Below are 11,373 nucleotides of genomic sequence, written 5' to 3'. Positions count from 1 at the left end.
TAGTTTGGAGAGTATAAGTTAGTTAGTTCATACTAACACACGTTTGATAAAAAATGTAGCCCTTCAATTAACTTTCTCTCTCAAAACAATCAAGCTCTCTCTTCCCTCAACAATGTCTTCCTTCTTTTCTCTTCTTTCCTTCACTATTTCCACCGTACCAATCTTAACAAACCCACTAAAACTTTTACTCACAAAATTTACTTACATAATTTTACATTAAGCACTTGATTAGCAAACCCTAAATTTAATTTAATATAGACACTAATCAAACATCCGCATAATTAGGCTAAAAATTGAGCATACTCCCCGTGCGTGTAGGGTCCATTTTCTTCCTGTAAAAAGATCAAACATTCCTAGCTCGACAACACAACATCCCATAAACCACTTTTGGTTTTCATAAAAACCACATTTCCTTTTCATAAAACAATAATCAACATTTATATTTTTAATATAAAATTACAAAAATTACACAAAAAAAAAAAAAAAAAAAAAAAAAAAACTTATCTTCTCCTCATTAATAATCTTGAATACTACTCCTCCTACCTTTTCCTAAACCGTACAACACTCTCTTTACCCCCAATACTCCATATATACCACCACCACCACCACCATATCCTTTCCGCTGTCTAAAAAATTAAATCACGCATCAATTGGTGTAATTAAAAATTATCGACCATCACAATATAGTGGTATCGAAAATGGGGAGAGGAAGGGTGCAGCTAAAGAAGATAGAAAATAAGATAAATAGACAAGTAACATTCTCAAAGAGAAGAAGTGGGCTTGTTAAAAAAGCACATGAAATATCAGTTCTTTGTGATGCTGAAGTTGCTCTAATCGTTTTTTCTCACCGTGGAAAACTCTTTGAGTATTCCTCTGATTCTTCGTAAGTATATTATTGTTGTACCAATTTTATATTCCGTATATAGTATGTATATTAATAGTAACATATTATTCTATATTTAGGTCTATGTATTTAATGGTGAGTAAATCTTGCAATTTTTATAACTTGAACCTTAATTTTTTAAAATATTCTTTACTTGTTTTGAATCAATTTTTTTTTTATCCCTTCACGTGTGTTGTATTTAACTTTTATTGGATTTTTAATTTTTTTATAAAAAAAATGGTTGATGAAATACACAAAGAAAGGTTAAAGCAAAATTAAGGTTTGTTTGATGTATACTATGATGAACTTGTATAGATTAGGAAATACATGAAAAACCTAACTATTTTCATGCAAGAAAACATTATATATACCCTCGGATTTATTAATTCGATTCGATTTATCTGAATATATTTTTAAAAGTATTCCTAATAGGAAAAATTACTACAGTAGTAATAAACTAACCCTAGTAAAAATATATAAGTAATTTATAACATCATGTAATTCTTCATTCGATTTACTAATACTAAATTTTTCCTATAAAGAAACCAAAATGGCTAGCTTTTTTATTTATTATTTATTACTCCTTTTTTTTTTTTTTTTTTTGGTCTTTAGAGAACTACAAGAGTAGGGTGAAAATCGATAATGGCTAGCTTGTTAGGTTAGTTTTCTTTAATAAACTCTTGGTTCAGAATTAATAGTCGGTTCGATATATATATATATATATATATATATATATATATATATATATATATATATATATATATATATATATATATATATATATATATTATTGGGTTTTTAAAGTAGTCTTAGCTACTTCCTTAAAAAAAAAAAAAAAAAAAAAAAATAAAAAAAAAAAAATAAAAGAGCTACTATCATAGCTGATGATGAAGGGTGGGTAGCTACATGAAATAATATTGGGAAGGAAACGTAATTTTTGTACTACTTACAAAATGTGAACATGCTTGAATTGTTTGCTACTTGAATGAATTCAGCTAAAGCTAGTAGCATATTTGGTTAATAAATTATTTAGTACTTTGGACATAAATAAAATTATAAAATTTGTATAATGTACAAAGACTTGATCCAATGGGTAATGGTAGATTTGACCATACAATGAAGCTAAGTATTAATTGTTTTCAGCTTTAATTTAATTTATTATTTATACATCAATTTTATTGGTTCAAACGAATTGAATTGAACTAATCTTGACCTTGCTATCTCTTGTCAATTTCGTCCTTTATTTTTGTTCTTTTCTACATGTGCTATAACATTGAATTTTCCTCATTTTTATTCTTAGTGTTTACACCTTACTTATTAATTAGTAAAAATTTAATTAGATTGGGATTGTTCGGATGACAAAAGAGCTGATCTTGTCTATCTATCAAAAAATAAAAAGAGTGATCTTGTCTAGTAATTTAGGGCTGATTCTCAAGTCAAAATAAGAATTATTTCCATACAATTTTCAATCAAAATTTGATATAAAATATACCATAGGGTTTTTCCATAGAAAAGAAGAATTTTGTAACAAATTGCTTCATACAAATTTCTTCTAGATTCCATTATAATAAATTGTTGAATGGCTTAAATATTATTTATTACCTTTTCGCCTAATTTTCCTATATTAAAAACAAAACGACACGTATGAGTGCTCAAGTCCATATATTTTCATAGGAAAACTTGTCATGGTAATTATTTTTGTTTATATTTTTAGCACTCTTTTAGTGAAAGTGCAAATTAGCCCACTAGCTAAATACCCTTTTTGTGAAATAGATAGATGCTCATTTTATCATTAGATGAAGATATGAAGACATGCATGCTTTTTGCACTTTTTCCCTTTTACTTTAATTTTCATATATGTTAAAATACATATCAAGAAATTTTTTAGAAAATGAATTACGAGTATAAGTAAACTATTGTAAAAGTAAATTATTTATGTAAAACTTTATTATCAATAATTTGTTTGCTCTTAAGGAGTTAAGGGTTCTTACTTTAACAAATTCATCAAAAATAAATAAACAATTAAAAATAAATAAATAAATAAATAAAACCACTAATCTAAAAATGTGATTTTAAGAAAGTATCTCAATGATATGGATCAGAGAAGAAGAAGAAAAAAAAGAATCATGGATGTTCTGTCATAAATTGAGTACTAGTTAGCAGTAGCATCACATATATGAATGTACTCAGTATATGATTTTGCGTGGTCTAGGGTTATGAAATTGTGGGCTTTATATGTCTTTTCAATTCCAAAATTTAATTAATTATGCTAATTTATTATAATGTTGTTCAATTGCTTCAAAGTATGGAGAAGATCCTAGAGAGGTATGAGAGGTACTCTTATGCAGAAAGGCGGCTAACTTCTAATGATCCAGACTCACAGGTACTACATCTAAACATTGTATGTAAAAATGTACATATACAATGTTCTGCGTATATAGTAATAACATTATGATTTAAAAGTATACATACCAATTACATTTTCGAGTTCTTCCAACTATACATGAATATGATCCTTGTTCGGTTCTTGGAGAAGGACTTCCCTTGTTCGATTTGGATTGAGTTGACATGTCTAGTCTAATAAGGGTATTTATCTTTACTAGTTTGAAAAAATTAATTGGTTTATATCTGACTTATGTAGAATATGTTTTTGATTCATTTGAATGTTTGATGAACACATATAGGAAATGTCTTATGAACCGTTGCTAAAAAATGGATATAAAAGGGAAGACCAACATGTATTTAATTTGAACAAACAATTATTAATGTTGTTCAGCATAACATTTACGTTATTGTTCTAAATATTTATGAGGAATTAGGTATTTTTATGACTGGCTTTGTTAAATATAGGTAAATTGGACCTTTGACTTCGCCAAACTGAAGGCCAAGCTTGAACTTCTACATAGAAATCACAGGTATGGTGACAAGCTAGACTTGTGTATGTGATCGTATATTCGTATGTGATATACTCCAAGTTCGTCAGTCATACCACTTTTCGTGTTAGGTGTTCTACATATTTGTTACATGCCTTTTCGTATTAGATATTCTCATTGTACCTATTATTAGTCGCTTTCATGAAAGGTGTTCTACATATATTTGTTACATGCCCGTTTTGTATTAGGCATTCTCTTCGTAAATGTCTCATAATGTCAACTTTTACTTGTACAATCTATGTGTATAAAATGATATTAAAAATGTAACATGCATGTTTAATCAGGCACTACTTAGGACAAGAGTTAGACTCACTCAATGTGAAAGAACTCCAAAGTTTAGAGCAACAACTTGATACTGCTCTAAAAAATGTTCGATCAAAGAAGGTATATTGATTATTTTATTTGTTTTATTGTAACTATAAGAAATTGATCAATTGAAAACAACAAAGTATTTTGAAATTTAACAAAAACATTATAGGATCTAGATTTTAACTTGCTTGAATTTTTATGACAGAACCAACTGATGCATGAGTCCATCTCTGAGCTCCAGAAAAAGGTAATGCCCTTTTTAATCAGCCATTAGGTTCATATTGGCTTCTTTTTGGTCATAGATATAAGTACGGTTTTCACGCTCTTTTCTATTCATTTTTGTTTTTCACGATGTCTAATACATGTCATGTCTTTGATTGTTAATATAATTATTAATAGAGTATAAAACATATTCTTGGGCTTAAATTATTTGCTTAAACTTTTGATTGAGATGCTTGAAGTCCAAGAATATGATTCATACTCTATCGATTATCTCCAATCTTGTAACAATCATAGACTATATTGATAACAAAGAACCAATTTGTATCCTTAGATTGTCATAACTAGGTGGTGTAAATATTTTCCATGACAAATAAACTAGTCCTTGTTAACCCAATGACGTTTACTTTTTGTCTGATTTAATTTAATTTTACTAGTTTTTCCTTTATTTTAGAAATTAAATTGACAAAAATGTGTGTAAAACAATTTTAACTAATCGAAGAAATTGGAATCTTTAATTTGTTGTTATTTGATAATTATTGATGTGTTTTCTACATTAATAGTAATGAAAAATGTGCGTAAAGAGTTGCATGATTACATTTTTTACTTTTAAATTAACACTATTTATGATTTGCTTAAATGTTACTCCGGATTTCATCATCCATTAATTACATTTAGGCTGATATTTAAGAAAATAAACTTTTTTTATTAAGTAATTTAGGTTAGGGCAAAGTAAGAAACTTGGCCGGGTAAATGTTCTAAGTGGATGATAATTACATTATGTACTCAAATGAAAACTCTAAATTAATGCTAAGCAACTTTCTTGATCTATAGTAAACTCTTCAATTCAATTTCATTTCAAATTAAAGAGTTTTCAAATCAACCTGTAAATGGGTGAAGTTTAGCTTGAGGAGCTTTTGATTGGTATTGTAATAAACACGAACACAAACTTGACCCGACCTTTTTTTTTTACCCACTCTTGTTAATTTACATGTTGCGCTTATCATACGCTCTTCAATTTGCAGGAGAGGGCAATGCAGGTGCACAACAATATGCTGTCAAAGAAGGTACTTTCATACTTCAGTTAATTATGTAATTGACATTACATAATCCTGTACTTTTGGTTGATCAACTAACATGTTTTTTTGTTAGTTTACTTAAATTTTGTCTGCTGGTTTTGTTGGAAAATACGTGCTATGTTATACAGATCAAGGAGAAAGGAAAAAACATGGCACAAGTGCAACAGTTGCAGTGGCAGGAGCAGCAGTCACCACCGCGAAATCATCAAGAAGGCCCTTCTGATGCATCTAATTTCCTACTTCCACCTCCACCACCTTCTTTAAACATGGGGTAGTTTCTTTTTTAATCACCATTATTAGTAGCTTATTGGTCAATATGATAATTTTAGGTCTAGGAAGTTCTATTAAGTTCAATTTTAGGAAATATATAAGTTTAAATAAGGGTTAATCAAGTTCAAATTACAACTAAAATAAGTTTTAATAAAGTCTAATAAGTTCAAGTAAGTTCAAATAAGTTCAGAAAAGATCAGATAAGTTCAAATAAGTGATAATCAGGTGAATAAAATACACCCTTAAATTTCACTTATTTAGTTATTTTAGCACGGGCTATCAGGTTAAGGGCAAGTCGTGTTATCGTGTATCACCTGTAATTTGATAAATTTATCATAAGTTCACAACCCTAGGGTAGTAGAACGCTAAAAGCATGAACTATAAAGCAACCTCTGATCAAATAGTTAGTTGATTAATTAACAATGCCATTATGTTGCTAACCTAACAGTAATGTTCATCATGCAGTGGTGCATACCAAGGTGAACTTGGTGGTGAAGGAAGGAGGAATGATCTTGATCTGACACTCGAACCAATATACTCATGCCACATGGGATGCTTTACTAATTGAGAGAATAATCAACTCAAGGTATTTATGAGATATTAATGTATCTTAATTATATTGCTCATGAAGCCCTAAAAAAAGACCAATTATTAGAGTTGTATTATGCATGTATTATTAGTTTGTTACTGCAGTAACTCGTTACTAATTAAGCTCGTTTAATGCACGAGTTGGATTTTCATATATTATGTAACAACAAAGTTGGTTATAAATAAATGGTAACAACAATGAGAATTTTATGTTTGTATCTACTTATATGATTTTACACCTCTTGGCCAATTTCAATACTGTATATCCTTACCCTAAGTGGTTATTCTATCTATATTATAACAATTATAAAATGTGTGTTCTTATGACTACAATTTAATTCTTACTAGTTACTACTAACAAGTAACAACATAAATGTCACCTACTATAAGTCTCTATAATTAAATTGAGGTGCGAAATTCTAATAATTTTGACACAAGTTAAAATGACTAGTACGACACATTTATCATCCCAATTTATTTATAACCCTAAAATTGAAGTAAAAAAAGTGTTATTCAAAGTTAATACTTTGGATTTCTTTAGGTTTTCCATTTGCACTAGTTGAAACTCTTAAAATGCACTAGATCAATTGTACACTTGAAATTTTCATTCCTAAGTAGGAATAGGAATACTACCACAGTTTTTTTTATAAATTAGTTACCTTATCACCTTGACAATTAAATCTACAGGAATTGAAAAAGCCAATTATAAGAAATATTACCTCCGTTACATGTTATGTGCAACGATTAGACATTTTCCCTCTCTGTTTTATGTCAAATCGTTGCACATAACCTATAACGGAGGTAGTAAATGCAAATCATAGAACTTTTTTTTTTTTTTTTTGAAGGAACATAGAACAATTTCAATTGAATGCGAATGGGTTGCTTGCTATTTATTATCCTCAGCTCGTGTGTCTATACCGTCGTTTCTTGCTAATTACATTTGAGAGAGCTCTAGCTACAAAACTAACAGCTCCAGAAAACAACTACAAGACCTATAACTTTGTTTTACTCGTATTTGCAGTTAAATTTAAGCCAACTTTACTCAAATATCGAATTACCTCTCTTTACTTCTTTGATGTTCGTTATCTTAAGTTTTTGGTGTGCTCCAAGATCTCATTAGTTTTCACTAATCACCATCAGCTACAACAATTAAAAGAAATTTTCTCAGTTAAGGAAGAATTATAACCACTATACACATGTACGTTACAAATTAATATTAAAATCACGGTACAAAATGAATATAACGTGACACATAAAACCTTCAAAATCACAAAAATCAGCAAAAGATAGTGAAAAAAAGGAAGATGCATTACCCTGAAACAAATTGGACACCTCTCACTTCGTTCCAACCAGTCGTATATACAGCTAAGGTGGAAATGGTGTGAACATTCTGTAATTATCCTGGGATTGTCAGGTTCATAATCTGCATTAACAAACCCAGTAGAATAAGATCAGTCAAAGGAAGTTCGGCCTTCAAATCCTTAATAAGCCTCGCTTTTGCCTTACAGAAACAACAGCGAAGGACTCATCCTATGGACTAATTTCATGAATTAATTAAATTAAAAACGGTATACCTTCCAAACAGGTCGGACAAACATCCTCTTCGTCTGCTGATGGAAACACTTCATAGAATGTTCCATCTGCTTTTGTAAATGACTTTTCTGAGTTAGGAGAGGCTTCTTTAGTACAGGAATCTATCTCAGTCTTCGAATGTAGTCCCTCTTCCTGGGACTGCACATTTTCGACATTTTGGTGAACGTGACATGAGTCTGGATTTAAGGTTTCAGTGACTCTATCATTGACAGTAGCAGTAGCAGCAGCAGTACTGTTAGGAAATGGATCGATCCAGGGGTTTTGTTCTGAAGACTGATGATGGTGTTCGAGATGTGAGATTGTGTTTATAATCTCAGATGTGACTTCGTCACTGACAGAAGCAGCATCAGCAGTACTGTCAGGAACTGGATCAGTCCCGGGGCTTTGTTCTGAAGACTGATGAAAGTGTTCGCCACATGAGCTTGTGTTTTTAATCTCAGCTGTAACTTGCTCACTGACAGTAGCAGCAGTACTGTCTGGAACTGGATAAATCCCAGAATTTTGTTCTAAAGACTGATGATGGTATTCGCGACATGAGTTTGTGTTTAAGATCTCAGCTGTGACTTCCTCACTGTCAGAAGCAGCTGCTCTGTCAAGAGCTGCTTCTACAACAGGGTTTTGTTCTAAATTCTGAAGATGTCCACTTTCTACATTTGTGTGTTCGCGACATGAACTTGTGTTTACGATCTCAGTTGTGACTATCTCATTGACAGTAGTAGCTGCTTCATGAGGAATTACACCTACCTCATCAAGGCTTTGTTCTGAAGGCTGATTTTGTCCACTTTCGACTCTTGGGTGATCAAGAGATGAGCTAGTATCTAAGATCTCAGATTTGACTGCCCTGTTGACAGATGCAGCAGGTATATTAAGGATCACAGTAGTTCTGGGGGATTTTGGTACGCTATTTGGATGAACGCGATATGAGCTTTTATTTAAGATCTCTCGCGGTTGCAATGAATTAGGAAGATGATGGACTTCGTTTCCATGGAATACTCCTTTGATCTGTAACAATAATAGGAATGAACAAAAGAAATAAAACTCAAGTCTAATGTAGATTACATAATTTTATTATTCTAGATATAAAATGCACACACCAGTAAAATTTACTCTATCTTGCCTCCATCTCAAAAAGTTCTTCCTGCTTTGTTTTTTTTTTTTTTTTTTTTTGGATAATCATCGTCCAAAGAGGATCCAATGGAGTATATTATAGTTTACCTACTAGTAGTTAAATTTTGAATCTTATAAGGTTCGTAGAACAGCAAATTAATAGGCTATTCTATAGGAAAAATTGTCCAAAACAATTTCTTGATTCCTCAGCACGTTTTTACTCTATAGTAAAAATCGCAAGATATTACTTAAAAACTAGTGGTTTCGAGCCGCTAGCGATTTTAATATTTATACATATGAAATTGATTATAGTTAAGGAAAAAAGAGAGGAATAGATACCTTATTACATATGGAATAAAAAGAAATTAAGCAATTTCTTGACGATGAAGCATGAGAATTTTCTGTTTGTGTTTCTGATTCTGGTGGATCATCTTTAATCGGAAGGCAACAAGTTATACCCATTGTTTAAGTGTTCTGCGTCATCATTGTACAAGAAATTATCAATTTGACTTGATCAACGAATTTTGAATTAATAATGTTTCGGGTGAAAACAATGGGACCTTGTCGAAGGTCCGATGAAGTGGAGAAGACTAGATTCGATCCAAGTAATGTTGGGCCGAAGGTTTTCTGCACAGTAAACACACGTAAACTAGCCTCGGGGGTGTTGCCGAGGAAGGCCCCTCCGATGCTAAAGTCAGTACAGTGTGTAGAAAGAGAACACTATGCAAGAGAATTAATTGCTTGAGGCTTTGCTTGAATGAATGTACAAATGTAATATTGATGGCTTTTATACCTCTGCATACATGGAGAAGTTGGGCCTTAGCCCAATTGGCTTGCCTTGAGGACTGATCTTTGACTTTAGCACAATTGGAGAGATGAACCTTGACCTTGGGCTTTTAATTGGATCATTTAATGCCTAGGCCCAATTGGACTAAATTGGACCCAAACAACTTGCCCCCCAGACCCGATTTGGAAGGATGACGGGTCGGGTTTGATTTAATCAGAAAAGGAGGGAAGTGAATGATTTAATTAATCCAAAAATTTGAATTTAAACCGTAATTAATGAGATAACAACAGTTAAGGCGGATAATTGTGGAAGTTGGACGGATAATGGGCAGTTTAATCGCTAGGTCGTGTGTTTAACGGTTACTTAGTGGGGTATTTAAGAGAAATTGAAACGCGGACTCCCCGTATTCCCATTTCTGGAGATATAATTAGAGGCGCGTCATCTCTCCTCACTTATTCACCAACACAAACCCAGAATTCTCGAGAGAACCCAAGAACCCGCATCAAAACTTCGCAAATTCCCCGAGCATTAAGCTTAGAAACTGAGACTCGCCACTACCAATTCGTAAATCGGCAACTTTCGCTTCAGATTAAGGTAAATTCCTTTGATTTTAGTTTATTTTTCTTCGAATTTGAACTCCTTCCCTTTTTTTTCGACTTTTTTCTTCGAAATTATCAATGGCGAGAGGAGTTAGGGGTAGAGCCCGTGCTCCAAGAAGAGCAAGGCCAATTCCCGATCCCAGGAACAAGATTGGGACCTGGAATGGACAAAGAGCAGAGTCTGACCCTGCTGAAGGGATTAGGGCGACTCCAATTTCCTCGGCTCCTCCTCAGAGAACGGAGGGGCCGAGCGCTTCTGGGCGGGACGATGAAGTTCCCGCTGTCCTTTGGGATATCCTTCCCGGGTTTTTAGAGTGGGAGGATGCCGAAGTAGCTTCGGCCATGATAAAGAACCGCCCCTACTCATGGTGGGTGGAGAATTCCGAACAGTATCGGTTTGCCGAACAAATTGAGTTGCATTACGGCATCCTTGAAGCTGATGGGTATTGGTGCTGAATGCCCGTGGCATCCGATAGAATCCATCGTCCACCCCCGGGGTATGTGGGGGTGTACACAAGACAACTTCAGTATGGGCTGAGGTTCCCTTTGGACGTATTCGTCCGAGACTTGCTGATCCATTACAATATTTCCCTATGTTAGCTAACTCCTATTAGCATCCGAAGGGTGATGACATACTTATGGGTCTGCAAGTTCTTCAGGTATGTGCCGAGCGTAGTTCATCGGCTAGTGCCAAATATTCAAAGTGGGCACGGAAGTCATGGTTCTGGGTGGTACCGGATTGAGTCTCGGCCCCAGTACCTAACCATGTGGTCGAACGACTCTTCAGACAAGGACTGGAGAGGTCAATGGATTTGGGTTAGGGCACCCACGGACCCGGGCCACCCTTGCGTCTTCAGCGCTCCCCGGTACCTTGCTGAGCCTGCTCCCGACATGGGAAGTTTAGGTCCCCCCGCAGATAACGGCCCAGATCCAAACCTTAATCAACAGAATATCTTCGGCAAGCTGCCGAACCGGGGGGGCAGCGGCTGAATGCAGCATATCCCGG

At 33.4% G+C, this 11,373-nt stretch overlaps 1 protein-coding gene across 1 annotated transcript; it reads left to right on the top strand.

Annotated features, from left to right (window-relative positions):
- Positions 1-319: 319 nt before the first annotated feature.
- Positions 320-6,507, top strand: LOC110721613 (truncated transcription factor CAULIFLOWER A-like). The gene is made up of 8 exons (XM_021900800.1): positions 320-883; positions 3,188-3,266; positions 3,734-3,798; positions 4,101-4,200; positions 4,331-4,372; positions 5,370-5,411; positions 5,552-5,694; positions 6,159-6,507. The coding sequence occupies exons 1-8, from the start codon at positions 699-701 to the stop codon at positions 6,259-6,261; spliced, it is 759 nt and encodes a 252-aa protein (XP_021756492.1). The 5' UTR covers positions 320-698; the 3' UTR covers positions 6,262-6,507.
- The last annotated feature ends 4,866 nt before the right edge of the window (positions 6,508-11,373 follow it).

Source organism: Chenopodium quinoa, unplaced genomic scaffold (assembly GCF_001683475.1).
Source record: "Chenopodium quinoa cultivar QQ74 unplaced genomic scaffold, ASM168347v1, whole genome shotgun sequence".
NCBI classification, from domain to species: domain Eukaryota; kingdom Viridiplantae; phylum Streptophyta; class Magnoliopsida; order Caryophyllales; family Amaranthaceae; genus Chenopodium; species Chenopodium quinoa.
Note: the sequence above shows the minus strand (reverse complement) of the source record. Positions and strands in the feature narration are given on the sequence as shown.